Below are 19,867 nucleotides of genomic sequence, written 5' to 3'. Positions count from 1 at the left end.
GGGGATTCGTTTCCAGCGCTTGGAAGGGCAAAGAGCGGTCCCCTGCCCGAGCGCTGCAAAATGCTGCCTCTCTCTGTGACTTTGGGGTTTGGAAAACTCGCTGCCACCGATGGTAAAGGTCCTTCTGGTGCCTGCTGAGGCCACGGGGACAGCCCCGAGGGGAGCGAGGAGGCGGTGGAGACCCCGCGGTGCGTGGTGCGGGGACCCCAGCGTGTTTGGGGGGCCCTTTGTTAGCAACTGGTTTCCTGGGTTTTGCACAGCGTGCGCTTCTGTGTGCGTCTGTAAGCTGGTTTTGTCCCCTCCCTTGTTAGTTTAGCGTTTTACAGCCCAGTGAAATCTCTGAAAAAGCTCAGCTCTGTGACTGCAGTCACGGGACCAGCGGGGCGAGCGGTCGGGTGCAGCGAGCAGCCGGGGGAAAGGCAGCTCGTGCTTGGGGCTGCTGCCTCTGGCCCTTGGCCCCCCTCATGTTCCCCCACTTTGCTTTTCCATCTCCAAAAACCCTGCAGCTTGCATGTACCTGGGTGTGTGTCTGTCCTCCTGCTGTCTCAGCCCCTGCTGGCACAGCTCTGCGCACCCTGGGCACCTTCTCTTGCTCTCATTCCCCACCAAGGGGTGCAGAGCTTGGGCTCCTCAACCCCAGGGGTCACTTTGCCCCCCAAAACAGACCCGTCCCCAACCCAGGCTGTGTCCTGGCACTCTGTGCTTTTCTGCACGAGGGCTCTGCTCCAGCACCTACGTTCAAGAGGAGCAGCTCAGCATCCCCACGGGACTGTGAGCTCGTGCTCCTGGCTGCTGCCAGCAGTGGGCCCGGGGATGTGTCTCCAGAGGTGGGTTCGGGGCCTCGTGTCGTCACCACCCAGCTCATACTTCCCCGAATACTTTATGGGCAATTTCCTCTGACTCCGCTGGGAGCTTGTTAATGTTTCACTGGGACGCGGGAGCAGCTTTTGGTTTAGCTTTTGGTTTCGCCAGCTTTTGCCATCGCTTGTTCCGTGGTTTAAAAGCACGTAAAAGCACCCAGCGGCCAAGAAAGCCCATGGGGCCGGTGGGGAGCGCTGGCACCTGCAGCTCCGGGCTGGGCTGGCTGCTTGCTCTGTGCCACGGTGCTCTCCTGGCCGGACCCCGGCTGCTCTCACCCTTCCCATTATGGCCATGTGGCCCTGAAATGGTCTGGATGGGTTGGGTGCAGCCCCGCTGTGTCCCGTCACTGCTGTCTCCACGCCCAGGAAGGGCTCGAGGGCAGCTGCAGGTGGATTTTCCTTCGGAGCCATGAGCGGCACGCTCTTTGGGACTGACTTTTTGGGGTATTTTGGGGAACTGTTTTTGCCTGATCCCGGACTCCACAAATCAGAGGTTCTGAAAGGGCCAGGATTGGCCCTTCAGGAGCAATAACAGAAGAATTACTGCATTGCATGGGCGTCTTTATGTGTTTTTTAAACCGTGCCTCCTAATTATAAATAATGGCTGTGATATGAGATATGATTATGATGAATGGTGATTCCGTATTCCGTGCGCATTAGCGGCTTTAACCTTGCCGAGGTAATTATGTCTCATTTCAAATTCTGATACTATTTATTTGAGGTAGGGGACTGGGAATTTAATTTCTACAGCTTTGTCTTTTAGTATTATTATTATTTGAAAAAGATACCTTTGCAAAATTGTTTTTTAATAATTCCCTCCAGCGGCGGCACCGGTTCGTTAATATTGGAGGGGCCTGGGCGGGACGGGGCTGGGGGTGCTGCGGAAGGGGTACGGGGAGCTCTGGTGACCTGCTGGCCACGGGGCCGTGTCCCTGCACATCCTCTTCTGCTCGAAGCCTCGTGGCACATGGGTGTCGACCCATGGAGCTTCCCCGACCCGTGCTGGGAGCTGTGTCTGGCTCCCAGGGGGCCCCCTCCCAGGTTTTGGGGTCTGGACAGGGCCGAGCCCCCATCCCGCCCCGTCCCTCTGCCGGCACGTTTAATTAAAAATCAAATCAACCCAAAGATTGCGATGCACGTGATTCTTAATCAGCTTGAAGTCTCGGTGAGAATAAAGTAATTATGCTACTCGTTTGGTTACAGTAATTAAAACTTTAATTAACATCATTTCCCACCCCTTGGCCTCCCTCTCCAGTGCGGATACTCAGGCGTGCGCACCCTTGGGCCGGGCAAAGGTTGCTGCCAGGGCCCCATCTTGACGGCAGGAACACTTTTACTCAGGGTTTGCTCATCCCATCGCCATCTCTGCTCCCTCCCTGTCCACCTCGAAGCCCCCCAGAGGCGCTGAAGCCCCCTGCCCACCGTGGGTCACTGCTCCACGAGCCCTCTCCGCCAGGAACCCTCTCCACGGGTGCTTTTGGGGTACCTGACCCCATGGATGGGCAGGAGGCAGGGACACGGTGAGGGCTGTGGGTGGTGGCAGCGTGTAAGAGGGGGACAGCACGCGTTGCCACCAGCCTTTAGGGCCACCGAGGGCCGACAGCACTCGGCGTTGGCACGTCTCTCCCCCGTGCCGAGCTGTCAGGTGCCAAGCTGCGCTCCTGGCGCCTCGCTGGAGGCAGCTCCTTGGACATCGCGCCGGCGAGCTGCAGTGAGTGGCAGCCTCCTCTTGAGATCCCCTGGCAGCCGTCGCGGCTTTGGGGAGATGGAGATGGTGGCAGGTGGTCCTAAAAGCTGTGCCGAGAATTTCCCGGAGCGAGCGCACAAAGCGGCCCCAGCTGCGCGCCCGGCCCTCCTGCGTGCCGGCGGCTTGGCGAGGGGCTGCCCGGGCTCCTCCTGTGGCCCCTCAGCATCGTACGGGTGTGCAGGAGCCCAGTGTGTGCCTGTCTGTGGTGGTCTCCTCCTGCCTGGCCCCGCTTCCCCATGAACCCCAAGAAGAAGGGAGCGGCGGAGAGGAGGGCTCTGCACCCGCACGAGCGCTGCGGAGAGAAAATCTGCGCTGCGTAAAACCTGAGCTTTTAAACATCTCGAGCAGTATCCTTAGGGAAAGCAATCTCTATATTTAAATCTGCTCAATCTCTCCTTCAAAATTGCTCCTATGCTCAGGCTGAAGAGCCTAATTTCCATCCTGTTTGCCAGCGGAGAGCCCGCTGTGGGAAGCGCTCTCCGTCGCTCCTGGGTTCGGTGGGGTGGGGAGCTGCAGCCCCGCGCCTTTTCCTTGGGGCTGTGGGGAAGGTGTGAGCCGGAGAGGGGCACGTGGGGCTGGGGGTGCTGCTGGAGAGGCTCATGTGTGGGAACCCAGCCCTGAAACGCAAACAAACAGAGCAGGGAGTTCAGCAAACACTAAACTCGGGGTGGGGAGAGCGAGAGGGGTCTGAGTGTGTGTCAGCGAGGGTTGGGTTTGAAGGGAAATATTTGCACGTGCTCTCCTTTGCTCCCAGCCCGGAGCTGGATTCAGCTGGGTGTTGTTATCAGGAGCACCTCGTGTGGGGGTGTGGGGCAGGGAGAGGTTGTCCTCCAGCCCTGGAGGTGTTTGGGGGGGAGTGCCGAGCCTGCGATGTCCATCTCGGGGTACCGATAGCAGAGATGTTGGTTTAAAAAGAGTGGAAAAAAAAAAGCGTGGTTTTAACTTTTCTCCTCCCTCCTGATCAATGGATTACTTTCTCCTGAAGCACATTATGTGGTATAAAATGTAGTCACTGAGTTCATGAGACATTCTGCGTGTCCAGTTCTGCTGCCTGGGCAAGATGTTTAATATTTCATGGTGTCAGCGTGCCGTGCGTTATTTAGACCCCGGCTGTTCAGTGCTTAGCAGCCGCTCCTGGCCGCTCAGGTGTGATTTGGCCGTCGGGATAAAACCTCGGGGCAGCCCGGGTCTGTGGTAACGAGGGGCTGTCTGCAGGACGGGGGCAGCGCTGGCGTTAAATAGGTGAGGCTGGATGCGGTCAGCATTCCCTTCTCCCTGGGTGGACGTGAATGGCAGTGGGTTTTAGTTCGTGTTAAATGCGTCTGCTGCAAATTTGTGGTACTGCAGCGAGTGGCCTCGGGATGGGGCGGTGAGGAATTGGTGGCTGCTGGACTCGTGGCAGGAGCGGAGTGGTTTGGGAGCTGCTGAGGTGGGGTTGTGTGAGGTTTTGGAGTTTGTGGGGTTGTGATGCTTGGATGCAGGGCTGCAGAGAGAAGCCTGATGGATGAGTAAACCTGCCTGCAAGCCCGGGTGCCCGGTGCAGGGCTCCTCTTTGCAGCCTAAAGCCCGGCTCTGTCGGGGCGCTGCGCGGGGCGGTGGTTTTGGAGAGCTGTTGGTGTGGGGCGACACGTGCCGATTGCGCTCTGGGGATGTAAAGTTTGGGCTCTGGAGGTTCTGCGGAGTTGTTTCTGCTCTAGTGATGGAGTTGTGTGTCTGCAGAGAGGAAAAAGAAAAAGGAAACGAAACCCGGGGGTGGCTGAATGCAGCACAAGGGGGATGCACTGAGCGCACCCTGCGGTCCCCCCGCGGCACCAGCCCGGTGCAGAGCTTTGGGCTGCAGCGTTTGGGGGAGCGTGTTTGTCCCCGTGCTTCTGGGGAAGGGCTGGGAGCCCCTGGGATGGGCAATATGGGGGTTGTGGAGCACTGGGATGAGGAGAGGAGCACTGGGCCCCGCTGTCGTGGCCAGCCGAGGGCTGGAGCTGCTGCCGCAGCCTGTCCCCAACATGCTGGGGACACCCTGGGGACGGCCACCCCGGGACCATCCCTCCGCAGCCTCCCCTGTGTGGGCTTTTCCTGCCACCCAGCCCTGTGTGTGGTGAGATTGATGGCTCCTTCCGTGTCCTCAGGCAGCTTCTCTCGTGCTGCTTTGTTGTTTTAGGGAGCAGGAAGGAAGCAGCTATTTTCCTGGGGCCGGGAGGGGAGGGAGGATCAGCTGATCTCCGGCACGCTGCAGCTCTGGGAGCCTGGGCTTCCTCCTGGCAAAGCCCCGCTGCCTCCTCCCTGACTTTTTGGGCTCCCTGACAGCGGTCTGGAAAGGGACGAGTGCCCCATGTCCTCCTTGGCCGTTGTAGGGCCGGTCCTCACTCCCGAGCAGGCCAGGGGCGGTGGGACGCGGTGGGCTGGCGTTGGTGTCGCCTTGCTCTGGCTGCTCGGGCAGGGAAGAAGGGCTGGTGCTGCCTTGCTGAGCTAGGAGGGAAATAAACAAAATTTGGGTCCGTCTCCTCGGCACACAGGTATTTTGTGGCCACTGCTTGGCCGGGAACAGCCACAGCACAGCGGGGAGGGACGCCCCTGTCCTCCGCCCGCCCTTCCCTCGGCAGCCCCGGGCGGAGGCCGCGCATCGATTCGCCTGTCGGGGCCCCCCCGCCGACCGAGTCAGCCCTGAGCGATGCTGATTGGGAAATAATTGCAATAATAATAGAGATATTTTGCTCCCGAGGAACGAGACGATGCAAGCCGGGCGCCGAGCCAGGAGAGTTTTGAAGGGCAAAGCTGAGAAATCAATGGCTCGAGACCGCCCGAGCAGCTGGCGGGCTGGGGGGCACGGGGGCTGCTGCGGGGTGAGCAGCGAGGGTGCCTCGGTGCATCCCGTGCCAGAATGAGCACGGGGCTCCCGCGGGGCTCTGCAGCTCTCACCCTGCTCCGTCACCTCCCTCAGTCCCCTCCTTCACCCACGTTTGGCTCCGGTGAAGGCGCTGCCCCAGCTGATCCCGCACCACACTGCGGCTGCGGCGCCGTGGCGCTGGGCACTTCTCTCCAACACTTCGGTTTTACTACGGGAAGGTGCAAACGATTTTGCTGACAGCTTTTTAGCTCCGTCAGAAGCAGGGAAACCCTGAGCTGGGCGTGCTTCTCCATCCCCGCTGCCGATGGAGCCGTTTTGACCGATGCAATCTGCCTGGGGCAATTTGTGCACTTGCAGGGGGCAAGGTCCAGCCGCAGGGGTGCCGGCTGAGGGTTGGGGCAGGTTTGGGTTGGTTTGCAGCCACCTCTCCTGGGGCAAAGCCCAGAGCCTGCACAGAATTGTCACCCCGAGGCAGCAGAACTGCCAGCACGTGCCCGAGGTGCCGCGGCAGCGCGCTTCGAGGCCGGTTCAATTGCCCGGTGTCGGTGCCGCTGGAATCAGGGGTTGTTGGGAGCCGTGATCTCGATTAAGCATCTCCTTTTTTTTTTGCTTTATTATACTGATATAATTAAAGTTCCAGTGTTCTCTGGCTTGAGGCAATGTAGGGCCTGGGACGAAAGCCTGGTTTGTATTAATCTTTACAAATGGGTTTCGCTGGGTGGCAGCTCGTTGCCCCCTTCCCCTCAGTGCACAATCAGCGAGGAATCAGCGTCGTGGCCCCGCGCGAGGGCTGGGTGTCGGTGTCAGGTCTGTGCTGGTAAAACCTCCCCGAGCCTCTGCTCATGGGCAGGGGGGTACACACGGCACCCCCAGCCCATCCTCCTGCCACTGGGGTGCTGGGTCAGCCACCCAGGCCCCTGCTTTGGGATTATTTGTGGGGAGGGGACGCGTTCCTGTGTGGGGCAGCTGGCGGTGGCCGGACTCCTCGGTGGTGCCGGCTGCCTGCCCGTGCTGCATAGCTGGGATTTTTTGGCTGGAAGCCCTGCCACCCCGCAGCCGTCCAGGGCAGCACGTGTGGGGCCAAAAATGCATCTCCAAAATCCCTCCCTGCTCCCTGACCGTGCCGGCGGTGCGGAGCAGCCTGGCGCTGAGCGTGCCGAGCCGTCTTGGTAGAGATTTTCCCCACGTGAACAGGAAAGCTGCATTTCCCCCGAGGCTGAGCAAAACCAGAGGCTTATCCTCGCTGGATGTGAAGGTTTGGTAACCTGAGACGTGCCCCAAGCAGCTCTCCCTGCTGCTGTCCCCCCCGGCACGCTGGTGGCCCCCTCTCCAGCAGCACCCAGCGTCCCCAACCCCACCAACTGCAGCCCCCCCGCGGCAGCTGATGCCCCAGCCCCGCAGCTGCTCCTGCATTTCTCGGGGTGGCTGAGCAGCCCCTGCACCTTTCCAGGGAGCAGCTGATGCAGGGACCCCATTTTTAAAGCTCTCTCCCTCTTTTGGAAACCAGAGAGAGGCACGTGGGTGGCAGCTGCTGGTACAGGCACGTGGAGGGGGTGCTGGGGGGCCCAGCTCCCCCCGTGTGCTGACTGCTGCCTTGGGGTGAGCCCAGGCCACGTGCAGGCTGTCCCCCCATGGGGCTCGCTGTCCCCATGGGGCCCCCAGGCTGGATATGGGATACTCCATATGCTGCCCTGAGCACGTCTGAGCGGTGTTTGGTGACGCTCCTGGCAGCTGTCACCTCCACCCCGAGGTGGCTGGGGCCGAGCAGCTCCTGCCTGGCCTCGGGGAGGTGTTTTTGCACAGCACAGAGACCCCACGGTGCAGGGACCGTGGCATCCTCCAGCATCTCTCCATCGTATCCCTGGCAGAGCAGCTGCACGGGGCTGTCTGTGCAGGGCTCGCATCTCGCTGCCTCCCCCAGCAAGCGTCCGGAGCGCCGGGAGGGAAGGGGAAGGCTTTGAAATGCACTCCCGTAAATAAGCCTGGCTTTGGCGACGCCTGTCAGCGCCGCGCGAGCCCCGTGGAACTGGAAAGGGTCCCCGTGAAAAGGCTGCGGAGTGTGTTTGAGGCAGATAAGTCCCTGCCTTTGAAGTGTGGCAGGCGGGCGAAAGCGCCCTCCTCTTGTAGCTGCTGCCAGCCACTGAGAATTAATCACAGCCGCGTGCAGATAAGAGCACAAAGCGGCGCGGAGCACTTCTCGTGCCAAGAGGAGGGGTCGGCGGGGTACCGCTCGGCACCGAGCTCAGCGCTGGGAGCCTGGGGTGGGAGAGCCCCGCTCAGGAGCTGCCTCTTCCCTCTGGGTGGAGGGCTCGTGAGTTGTCCCCATGCCAGGGCACGGGTGGCACCAGCTCATCCCTGGGTCGCCATCTCCATGCGCCCCGAGCGGGCGCTGCATCCCGCAGCGCTTCACCGCCCGCGTGGGGCTCCTGCTGCTGCTCGTTAAATCCCAAAGCAGCTTTGGCATCTTCACGGCTGCTTTCCCTGCCCGGCTGTGCATTCTCCCTCTCCACCTGGCGTTCCCGAGCTGTGGAGCCCCGTCCTGCGCCGCCGTCCCCTCCTGACCTGCTGCTGGCACCGGGCGGCCGCCAGCCGGGGCTCGGCTGCTCGCAGCTGCTGCTCTTCATCCTTCTCATCGCCCCTCTTTCCAAAACGTGGACCAGGCAGACTCTCCTCTCCTCTCACCCACTGTCGGTGCCTGTAAGCACATCAGGAGGGTTTCCCCGTGTCACTTTGACAATGTTTATGGCCACTCTTGGGGCGTATTTGCCCCAGAGGGCACCTTGCCTGGGGAGCGGATGCGCCACCGTGGGCCAAGCCATCCCTCTGCCACCGTGACTCGTCTGGGTCGTTTCACCTCCCCACTGGTTTTGGGTCTCAGCCTGCGGTCTCATGGAGTTGTGCAGGACGAGGGACAGGCCACGTGGGCTGGGAAGAGGAAAAGTGGAAACAGATGAGGAAGTTCAGGGCGTTGAAGCGCAGCGCGTTTGGCCTCCGATGCGCGTTTCTTCTGCCCACAATTGAATTTTTGGTGGTGAGTACAAGGCAGTGACCTCGTTCTCGTGGTGTCCTCCACCCTCGAGTGGCTCGTTCCATCTGTTGGTAGCGCCTCGTCGTGTCAGACAGTGCCAGCTCCGTGGGGCAGAGGCTCTTGGCTCGTGCTTGACACGGGGTGGCCCTGGCAAAAGCATTTGGGCGCTCCAGCAGCGTGGTGGCAAGGGAGAGCTGAGCTCGAGGTGCAGCTTTGGACTCAAGGCAGGAGCTGGGCTGGCCGGTGCCGCTGTCCCTGCGCCTTGTAGCCAGGCAGTGAGACCTTGGTGAGACCTTCTTGTTCCCAAGCCAGCAGCTGGGTAGGGTCAGAGCTCCCTTTTCCAGCTGAGACCACCCCAGGGAGCCCTCTCTGCGTGGGCTCTTCTTGCCTCTGTAGGGTGCCCATTGCCACGGGGACTGCAAAAATCCCAGTCTGTGCCTCCTGCATCTGCATCTTGGTGGGGGGAGGCTCCACCACGCAGATCCTTCCAGCCCCATGGGAAAGAAAAGCCCCATCCCGAAGCCTTCTCGCCGCCGGCTCGGCCGCAATCGCGTGAGGAAGCCGAGCTAGGACAGGAATCCGGAGTGAGAAATTAGTGTGGGTAATTATTAGTATTGGGTAATTATATCAGCGTCAGGATGAGGAGAAAGGTTAATAGATTTTTATTTTTTTCCCCCGGTGGCTGTGTTTTCCCCTGGGTGGGAAGGGGAGCAGGGTGGGCAGGAAGGCACGTGCTTCCGAGGGGGCTGCTCTGATTACTGCACATCCTCTCCCCCGGCCCCGCAGGTGGGCACGGGTGTGCGGGGAGGAAAGGGGAAGCCACCCCTGTGCCGGAAAGAGATGTCACTGGGAAACCACTCTATTATGGCCCAAACAGCCATGCCAACCCTCCCGAATCCCATTTTCCTGACCCTCAGAGCTGCAGCAGGTGCTGGAGGGGAGGATTCCCATGCGTGCACGTTTGGGGTGGCCGCAAGGCCCCCTCCAGAGCACCCCAATGTGTTGGCCCCAGCCCCCTTTGACTACAGTCATTATTTGTAGGTCCTTCCTGGAGCCTCAAATTAACTGGAAGTGCTTCACGTCTGTTGTTCTTTTAATGCATCCCTTTCTCTTTCCCAGCACTGCGCAGCGCAATAATGTAATGGGGAAATTACCCCGCTAGTTAAAAATTACTGCCGGCGCAACATCCCCTTGTAGATCTATTTTAGGACCAGGGTAAAACTACATCGATTCCTCCCTGCTGCAGCTCCGGCCCGTAAAAGGGCTGGAGAGGTGCCTTTGTCACCTTGCCATGGCACCGTCCCTCCGGAGAGCTCGGGCAGGGTTTTGTGGTGGGGAGGCTGAGAGCTGGGAGGGGAGCGACCCTAAAGGGGGTGTGGGATTGGTGGGAAAATGCCCAACGGGGTCATGGTCGGGGGAACAGCAAGGACTGGGGGTTTGGGGCTGTGCCAAGGGCTCCAAAAAGTTGTGTCTGCCCCTGTGAGGCTGGCACCCGGGTCCCGCGGGGCGAGGGTGGCCTCTGCGCGCCCCGCCGCGCTCCCTGGCTGCTCAGGGGTCTCTTTCTTAATTAAATACATTTGTTTTGTAAAACTGCCTAAAAATAATCCGGGGCTGGTGCGTGCAGGAGGCTGGCGGTGAATCAAAGGCGCCGCTCTAATTAAACGGGCCCCGGTTTGTTTGTGAGCCGCATACATTTCCATGCTAATCAGCTGCGCGCCGCCATCCCCATCCTGCTCGCCCGGCCCCGCAGCCTCTGGTTGGGAACCCTGCAAACACCAGTGTCTGGCCCTGCCGGGGGGCTGCGGGGTCAGGATCAGGGTGGGATGTGTTTTGGGAAGGTTTGGGGTCTCTGAAGCAGCAGAGCTTTGTCGGGGCTCGGCTCCTGCTCGGTGCGTGCTGACGGCCCCATGGTGCCTCCCAACGCGGTTAGCGCCGGTGCAGCGAGGAACCGGCCCACTTGGGAAGCTCCTTAACATGATTGCGAGCCCTAATGGGATCAGAGCCCCTGCCACGCTCCTGCTCGAGGAACAAAGGCGCTTTCTGGACCTCTGCTGACCCTCGGCTTCCTCGAGACCCTTTGGACTTCCCCAGCCACGACCCTGAGTGTTTCCTTTGGTGGATGGGGAGATGTCAGCGCTCGGTGCGGTGCTGCCTGCCAGCTGCTGGCCTTATGGCTGAGCAAGGCTGGGCTCCTCTGGGAGGGCTCTTTAGGGTGGGGAGAGCGGGGTGGTGAGGAGTTGGGTGCAGTCATGTGCAGGGCGAGGATTTTGGATGTGTGCAAACATGGTGACGGTGGCGACGTGCACAAAGGAGAGCAGAAATCTGCCAGAGACCTCCTGGAGAGGGCTGAGGTGTTTGTGCTCTGTGCTGCTTTGTGATGCTGCGGTGGTCGTGGCTCACCCCTGTTATCCCTAGGGGGATGCATTCCTTGTTTCCCCACCTTGGGGTGGGTGCGAGGCGTGCACGGGGCCGTGCTCACCCCCTCTTTGTCTCCGCAGATCCTGGTGGACTTGCCGGCTGACAGGAAGCACCAGGCGCTGCAGTACGAGAACGTGGTGGCCCACGAGGGCAGCTCCATCCTGCGAGACCTGGTGCTGAGCCCCGACCGCCAGCACCTCTACGCCATGACCGAGAAGCAGGTAAGGGGAGGGGGCTGCAGCCCCTCAGCTCGCCGGACCCCACAGCCCAGGTTGCAGCCTGCGCCTGTCTGGGGGATGTTTTGGGGCAGCTCCCTGGTGAGGATCCGGCCCTTTTTGGAGTCAGTGGCTGCCCACGAGGCACCCGGTGGGGCAAAGCGGCACGGATGAGGGTGCCCTGAGCCTCAGGCAGGTGAGCATGGGGCAGTGGGTGCTGTCCCTAAAGCCACCCCATTGCCACGTGCTCCTGTCTGTTCCCTGTGCAGGTGGCAGCCCCCAGATGCGCTGTGCGTCTCTTCCCCATGCTCCTTTTGCCCTGACGGCTGGTGCTGTGCTTCCCTCTCCGTCCTTTGGTGTGTCTCTTGGGGACAGACCCCGCCAGCCCTGCCAGAAGGTCACTTTCCTTCCATTTCTTAATGGCTCTGCTCCCCAGTGCTCCCCAGGCTCTGGCCCCAGCTGCTGCCGAGCCACCCGGTCACCTTTGTCCCCACGCCGCCTGGGGATGTGCAGCTCCTCCCTGCTCCCCTGTGCAGAAACACTGCCCGGAGGCACCAGCTCCCAGACACTGCCCTGCTGCTCCTCTCCTCCCCGTGCTCTGTGCCCCAGGCACTCATCGTTAGCAGCAGCTGCCTGATATCCCCATCCCCTGGGGACCGAGGGCTGCCCGACCCTTCCAGCGAGCTGCTGCAAGGGCTGCGTTCCCTGCTGCGAGGCCATAAACCTCCTCTGCTCCATCCCTCCCTCCCCGAGCAGGGATTTGCAGGTTTGCTCCTTGCTCTGAGCAGCTTTTTCCCTTCTGGGCTCGCTGCTTTTGCACCTCAGGGCAGGGGGGGACGTTGGCTGGAGCCAGCAGAGCTGCCGTGCCCTCAAACCTCGGTGCGCACACCTCCGTCCGTGCCTCTGCCTCCCCAAATTCGCACCCATCCAGAGGTGCAGACCCGACCCAAGCAGCACGGTCGGGGCTCGTGATGGGTTTTAGCTGGCCGTACGGGGATGGCGTGATCCCAGGCTCGCCGGGGAGCTTGCTGCTACGAGTTAATCCATCAAAGGGCTGCCAGGCGCCGGGGCGGGGGAAGCGGGATCCTGCTGCGTCAGGGCTTTGTGCCGCGCGGCAGTGGCAGGTTTTGGGGCTGTGGGGCCGGGCTGGCTGGGCGCTCACAGCCTCACCAGCCACGCTCTGGTCCCGTCTCCCTCCCACACGCTGCCTGGGTGGCAGAGGAAGAGGAGGAGGAGGATGAGGATGGAGCTGAGACCAACGCTGGCAGCTCCCTGCTTGTCCTCCAAGGATCAGGGGACCCAAGGGGCTGTGTTTGTGGTCCCATCACCAACCTGTGCTCCTCAGCCCTTTTTTTTGGGCGTCCTTGCCAAGGAATCATTGCGGATGTCCAGGTAGCCACGAGTGCCATCAGCTCCATGCCTGCCTGCCCGGAGAGGGGCACAGGGGTGGGACGGTGGCTGGAGCACGGCAGGTCTCCTGGCTGCTCGCCCGGGGGTTGGGAGGGAGAAGGATGCTGGAGAGCGGCCTCGTGTTTGTCTAGACAGCCCCGCGGGGACAGCGGAGCCTTTCCCCTCCTCCTCACAGTTCCTGTCTCTGCTTTCTGCTCTGCTGCAGGCAGCCTGGGGCTTTGCAGGTGAGGCAGGGAGGGGATTTGGGCTCCGGAATTTGAGGCTAGGGCAGTGCCGGGCCACATCACGCCGAGCCCATCCCCTGGCCTGGCAGGACAAAGGAGGGGTCCCTGGCTGAGACCGTGCCCCTTTTTGTGGGTGGCAGAGGTTGTTTTAGGAATGCCACTGAGCAAATCCTGCCCCACGGGAGCAGTGGGGAAACTGAGGCACAGAAGGGGTGTGGGCAGCTTCCCGAGCCCCCACCCCGTCCCCCCGCTTCTCCTCCCTGCTCCTTAATAAAAGCTGCTCCTTTCCCTACAACAGCGTGGCGTTATCAGAGTGCTGCTGGAAAGTAATTAAATGAACAGTTGTAACAGAGCTCGAAGGGCTCGGAGAACGAGGGGATTTTAATCAAATGTGGAGGAGCAATTAATAAAGGAGCCGTAACCCTTTCGGAGCGGGGCTGCCAGCCACGGGGGTGTGCAGGAGGAGCTGGGAGCTGGGGCTGAGCCGTTCCCTAAACTCTGCAAAGAAAAGTTTCCCCATCCTGGCCTTACTGGGCCAGCCAGGAGGTGTTGTCCGTGCAGAGCTCCCAAACCCAACGGTGTCATGTCCAAGCCTTTCCCCGCTTGGATCTGCGCCCCGTTGAGCCCGGCGAGCAGGAGGGATGCCGGGCAGCATCACCCCTTGCTGTCCCTGCTGTCCCCAGCAGCCCGTCCCCTCCTTCACTCCCTGCCTTGTCCCGCAGGTGACGCGGGTGCCGGTGGAGAGCTGCGAGCAGTACGAGAGCTGCGAGCTGTGCCTGGGCTCCCGGGACCCCCACTGCGGCTGGTGCGTCCTCCACAACATGTGAGTACCATGGGCTGCTCCTACAGCCCCAGAGATTTGTAAACCGTGTCCAGCCCCACTGCTCTCCTCCTCGGGGAGGTCTGTCCTGGTCCTCGCACCTGGCCATGGGGTCTGGAGCCCCCCGAGGGGTTTCTTGTGGCCGTGCCAGCCCCTCGCCTCCTCCCGTTTCAGCCAGCACCGTACGGCGCACGCACGGTTCGCTCTCCCCTCTCTGCTCTGCCCGTCGTTTAATTAAAACGCCTCCCGTAATGAAATAATATTGCGGAAAGCACAAAGAGCAGCAGGAGGGGGTTGTTTGCTCCGTGAGGACAGGCGAGGCGCCCGGGGTGGGAGGTGATGGAGCATCGCGGGCTGTGAACGTGTGCGCTGGGCACGGCGGCTGCAGGGCGAGATGAGAGGGGGGTGGGCACGAGTGGAAAAAAGAGCTCCTAGTCCAGCCTTGAGCAGATAAAATCCCTCACTGGGCACGCTGTCCCGCAGCAGGGTGTCTCACAGCCTGTTTGCTGTCTGCTCACCGCGTTTTGTCCCCCCACAGATGCTCGCGCAAGGACCGCTGCGAGCGGGCGGACGAGCCGCAGCGCTTCGCCTCCGACCTGCGGCAGTGCGTGCAGCTCACCGTCCAGCCCAAAAACATCTCGGTCACCATGTCGGAGGTCCCGGTAAGCACCCCTGCTGCCCAGGCAGCAATTAAAATAAATAATGAGAGTACGGCAAAGAGGGAGAAAGGGGAAGAGGGGTGCGATGCTAATAAAGTGGAGCAAAGTGCAGGGGATTGATGAGGGCTGGCCTGGCGCTGGATGGAGGTAATAGAGCGGCTGATTATCATGCAGAAAAGACATAACGGAGCAATAAATATTTCTCCGTAATATAAATAACAACATGAGAAGTGCCGTGTGTAGGCCAGGGATCCATCTAGCTCGATATCCTGTCTCTGACAGCGGCCAGCAGTGGATATTTTGGGATGAGGCTGAGATGCGCGGCCCCGTCTGTGCAGACGGAGAGGATGATGTACTTCCACCAAGGATTTTCCAGGCCATTAGCACTGTAAAGAGAACGCGAAACAGCGAATACTAGCAATAAACCCTCACAAACTGCCAGGTCTGAATGTCTGGCACTCAGGAGTCCTGAAGGAGATGGCCAGAGCATTCCTTGGCTTGCAGAAGCGGCTTTGGGATAAATCAGGGAATGCTGAGAAAAAGCCCAGGCAGCAGAGGAGGGGCTCGTTTTCCTGCCCAGGTGCAGGGAGGGTGCAGGGGATGGCCAAATGGTTAGGGTTGGCTTGGTTTGACACCGGGTTGAGGAAAAACTAGTGGGAAAAAAAAAGATGCAGGGTACGAGTGATAAAGAATCAAAGATGGGAGCGTAATTAATGCCAGTCCATGTGGTTTTCTGTCAAACAAACCACATTTTGTTCTTTGATGAAATTATGCCTCGAATTAGAAGAGGGACTGCGGGGCTGTGATGTCTTTTAGCCTTCTACAAGGCGTTTGACTCGGTGCAACACAACATCCTGATTAAAAATTAGCATTATGCAATATTGATAAAGCACGTGTTAAGTGGATTAAGAACTGGCTCCGTGACAGATCTCCAAGTCGTCGTCAGAGGGGAATTGTCACCGAGCGGCAGCGCTCTGCAAGGGCTGCCGCGGGGATTGGAGCGCGGCTCGGCCGCCCTTCGCGGTGTCATTGCTAACGTGGAAATAAATGTGGGGTCGCTGCTGATGGGGTCTGCAGGGGACACCGGGACTGGAGGGAGCCGGGGATGTGATCCCCACGCCGAGCTATGGGGTTCGAGCGGGGCTGGTGTGGCAGAGGGAGGGGGTTTGGTGCCGGTACCTCAAAACCAGAGCGAGAGCTCGAGGAGGAAGGTCGGCTTTCAAGAGATGTCCTGGAAAGCGGTGCCTTTGGACGGGATCCCGGGGCCGTGCTGTGTCAGGAAGGGCTCCTGGGGGCAGGCTGTGAGCACAGAGGGGTTTTGAGCTCGTAGCTTTTTCGCTCTCTGTGGTTATTTCTGTGCCTCCCGGCTGGGTGCAGCACAGGGGTCTGGTGCCATCGACACTGGGACGCGGCACTGGGGCCGGAGTGAGTGCTTAGAGGAGCAGGCTGAACCCTTCGGTAAACATCATGTAAATGAGCTGCCGGCTGGCGAAAATGCCTTCCAGTGCGAGGCTTCCAGAGCTCAATCTGCTTAGCTTATCAAAAAGAAGATTAAGAGGTGACTTGATTACAGAGTATAAGTGCCTTTACAAGGAGCAAATATCAGGGACTAAAGGGCTTTTTAATCTATCAAGGAAAGGCATAACAAGAACTAATGGCTGGAAGCTGAGAAAAATTCAAATGAGAAATAAGGCGAGCGTTTTGTAAAGCGAGAACTGCTGACCCCGGCGATGAATTTGCAAAGGAAGAGGTGGATTCCTCCCCTCTTGATGTCTGCAGAAGTGGATGCCTTTCTCTGAAATACGCTTTAGCCAAACACCGGGCTTGGTCTCTGCGGGGAGGTGAGGTGTAATGGTTCGTGGTGCAGGAGAGGGCAGAGGATGTCAGGCAGTGATTTGTTCGCTCTTTAACCCGCGTCATTCCGTGCTCTTGGCTTGGCTGGGGAGGTCCTGGAGGTGGATGGTGCTCCCCTGGGGCAGGTCTCCCCACCACGTGTGGCTGAGGGCGGGGGGCTGGCACCCCCGTGGTCTTTCCTGTTGGCTGTGCTTGCTCCTAGCAGCCACGAAGGAGTCCTTTTGGTAGTTTCCTGGGGCAATGCTTTGCCTTCTCTCCCCCAGCTGGTCCTGCAGGCCTGGAACGTCCCAGACCTCTCAGCAGGAGTCAACTGCTCCTTCGAAGACTTCACCGAGTCCGAGAGCCGCATTGAGGACGGGAGGATCTACTGCAGCTCTCCCTCTGCCAAGGACGTCATCCCCATCACCAGGGGCCGCGGTGAGCTCGGGTCTCTTGGGCGTGGGGTTGGAAGAAAACCCAAGGCCAACCTTGTCCTGGTGGCTGTCCCATAGCCAGGCGCCGAGGAGGGCAGCCTCCTGTGACAGAGATCCCCAGGGTCTGAGCAGGGTTCTTGGGGTGTTGGAGGAAAAGGGCTTTGCTGCTGCTTCTTCTTGAGCTCCTTGCTCTCATCCAAGCCATGGCACAGCTACATGCTGGCACTGCCACAGTCTGCATGGCAGTCCTACTAATTATGGGGCACGCTGGCCTCATTCCCCAGCTGTGGACCATTTCTGGGCAGAGCTACTGCACATATCCACAGACTTTAGGATGCTGCTGCCCCCAAAACTGTTAAGTTCCCCTCCAGCAGCACTGGCACACCCCCAGGCAGCTGCCTCCGTGCTGACAGCTGCAGTTAGCTGGAGGGGCTTGGTGCTGTGCCTGCGCCTTGCTGACCCGTTTGGTGGCTGGTTGGGTATGGATGGGCTCCCTCCTTGTATTTCCAGGTGTGGAGGTTTTGTTAGTTGGCTGGGATGAGTGGAGTTGTTGCCCAGATCCTTCCAGCCTTGTGCTGCGCGCCGTGTCCTTTCTGACGCCCTTCTCTGCCTCGCTCTCTCCCAGGGGACAAGCGAGTGGTGAAGCTCTACCTGAAATCCAAGGAGACGGGGAAGAAGTTTGCCTCGGTGGATTTTGTGTTCTACAACTGCAGCGTCCATCAGTCGTAAGTGACCTGGGCTTTGTGAGTGCGCTCTGGTTTGGGCACGTGGGAACACGCAGCATCAGGGCTGAACCTCGCTTAAGAGCGGGGGTTTTGGGTTTGAGAAAAGCTTCGGGGGAAAAAGCGAGTTTACTGCATTGCAGGCGGCAGCAGTCCATGTGACTGCAAATGCCAGGCGGCTCGTTATCCCTGCAAACAGTTAACAGGAGAGACTTGGCCATGCAAAAGGAGAGCCATGCTCTCCTGTGGGGGTACCTCCTGCCCAGCTGTGTGGGGAGGGAGCTGGGATGTCCCAGCAGAGCTGCGTGTCCTGGGGTCTTCACCCGAGCGCTGCCTCGCTGGAAGTGATTGTGAATCTGCTTTCTCGGCAGGCTGCCTTGAAACCTACTTCAAATATGTGTTTTTAGGCGGTCTGAGATGTGCATGGGATAAAGCAGAGGGGGTGTGGGTTATTGACGTGCTGTCTAAGCACGGTGGCTGGGGTTTCTAGGAGCGAGGAGCTGTGGGCAGCGTGCTCAGGGAGAGAGCTGCGCCGGGGGAACGCCGGAGGAGACGCCGGGATGTGTTTGGGCAAAGGATTTGGAGCTGGAGAATGCGAGCAATTTCCTTCTCCTGCCAGCAGCCTCCCACGGATGGTGGCACTCGGGCTGATCAGTAATTATAGATAAGCAAGCGCGGAGGGATCTCTTTGGGACAGCTTTTTGCCGTGGATCCAGCCTGGCTCGGGGGTTTGGCGAGCGAGCTGCGGTTCCTGCGTGGGTCAGGGGAAGGCAGCTGAGATGTGCAGGCACCCGGCTGGGGGCGTGCAGCGAGGGCTGCCTCCAAAAGGCCCGGGGACATCGAGGTGAGAGAGCAAAATGAAGCTGTCACCACTGCAGTGGGGCCCTGCAAGCCTTGTGCATCGCAGCCCCGGGGTTTCTGCCCTGCCTGCGCTGGCACGAGGAGCAGGATTTACTCCGGGGAGCGAGGGGGGAGGGAGTTTGCAAACTTGACTTTCGCACTCACCTTGCCTCCCGAGATGAGCTTTGTCTCCCTTCACGTCGTGCGGTTTCAATAACATGAGCTCAGCTTTGGCTCAGGGTGGCTGCATGTCATTATTTTGCAAATCAGAAAGCAGACGCGACTTTTATTTTTCTAAACGCGAGAAACGAGACTTCTAAGTACGAGGAGGATCGGATTAGCCCAACGAGGGCCACAGCGTTTTGGTCCAGCGGGAAGGGCTGGGGAGGGAATTGGCATTTTATTTTATGTGCCTGACATAGGAGCAAAAAAACCCACCCCCCTCTTCCCCAACAAACCTACAACAAAGAGCCCTGACTGATTTATTACCGCGTTGATGTTTAATTTTGGATGCATTATTTAAAAAGGCTAATTATGGATGCATTAATATTTATGGGCTCCGGTTGGAGCTGATAGAAAAGTCCACGTTCTAGGCTGGTGAACATTATTATTATTTTCTTTACGTCAAGAATTTTAGGGTTTGGAGGCAGTTCTAACGATGTGACCTGCAGCCGAATCATACCCACAGAGCACGACAATCTCGGGGGTGATGCAATACTTTTAAATACCATTTGCAGACAGGCGTCTTTAATGGATCTCCTCGGAGTTAATAGCCTTTCAGATCCAGGTTTCATATTTTGCAGAGGAAAATCTATAAGTCAGCCTGATAAATTCTGTATTAGGAGCAATGTGCTTTTCCACGAGGCTAATGTTTTTCCTGTGGAGTTCTCTGATGACCGTGCATTATGTTTTCGTTTTACATTTGGGCAGCTTGGCTTGGCTTGGGAGCCAGAGGCCGGCACGTCGACTCATTCCTCAGCCGGGGATGAAATGTTTGGGTGAGGTTTTCAAACTGCTGGGGAAAGATAGAGGAATTGCAAGGCAGCTCTTCTGCTGGAGCAGCTCCTGGGGAGCTGATGCTCCTCCACCTGCCTGGCTTTGGAGCTCTCCCCGTGTGTTTCCAAGGCAGAAAGTCCTTGGAAAGGGTTTGTTCCAGGCTCCTTCCCGCAACTCCCAGTGCCTTTCAGGCTCTCATCAGGTGCCTCTTCTTTCTCTGATTTCCCCTTTCCAACACCTGCAGCCTGAAATACTTAGTAGAGACTCAGATTCTCAGGATAGCTCTTGTTTTGGGACTGATGTGCCCCGTGGTTTTCAGGGGGTGAGCAGCGCTGTGCCCGTTTACAGGACGCTTCCAGCTGGCAGCTTGCAACAAGGGATCCCTTTGGCACCAGCCCCTTTTTGCAGGGAGATGATGCTGTGACTTTGGGCTGTTTCCAGTCCCCTTTTCCTGGCGGGCCTGCCTGATGTGGGTGATCCCCAGGTGACATAGACTGGGCGTAAATCACAATAAATGGTGTAACAGCACGGACAGGGGTGCGCTGGGGGTACCAGGCACTGCACCAGGGCTGCTCCAGCTCCTCCTGCAGAAAAACCCCGCAGCAGGGCCTCGTCCTTGCTCTGCTGGATCCGAAGGGTGAGCGGGGAGGCAGAGCCTGCCGTGATTGAAAAATGAGCGAGGTTTGTTTGCGATGAAAACAAATCGTTTCCCGTTCAGAGCGACGAGGATGAGCCCTGCGCCCGGCTCCTGCCGCAGCCTGCGAGGAGGCGGAGATGCAGCCAAGGAAGCAGGGGGGGGGTTTGTCTCACCGAGCC

At 59.3% G+C, this 19,867-nt stretch overlaps 1 protein-coding gene across 4 annotated transcripts in view; it reads left to right on the top strand.

The window, feature by feature from the left end:
* The window catches only part of PLXNA1 (plexin A1), a 103,566-nt gene that overhangs the window by 26,335 nt on the left and 57,364 nt on the right, over nt 1–19,867 (top strand). For all 4 annotated transcript variants that reach the window (XM_068695082.1, XM_068695079.1, XM_068695081.1 and 1 more), the window contains exons 4-8: nt 10,979–11,119; nt 13,470–13,570; nt 14,106–14,229; nt 16,344–16,497; nt 17,119–17,218. In XM_068695082.1, the coding sequence (XP_068551183.1) occupies nt 10,979–11,119; nt 13,470–13,570; nt 14,106–14,229; nt 16,344–16,497; nt 17,119–17,218 (620 nt within the window). The remainder of the gene's footprint in view (nt 1–10,978; nt 11,120–13,469; nt 13,571–14,105; nt 14,230–16,343; nt 16,498–17,118; nt 17,219–19,867) is intronic.

Source organism: Anas acuta, chromosome 11 (assembly GCF_963932015.1).
Source record: "Anas acuta chromosome 11, bAnaAcu1.1, whole genome shotgun sequence".
NCBI classification, from domain to species: domain Eukaryota; kingdom Metazoa; phylum Chordata; class Aves; order Anseriformes; family Anatidae; genus Anas; species Anas acuta.
The sequence above is the reverse complement of the archived record's forward strand: the minus strand, read 5'-3'. Positions and strand labels throughout refer to the sequence as shown.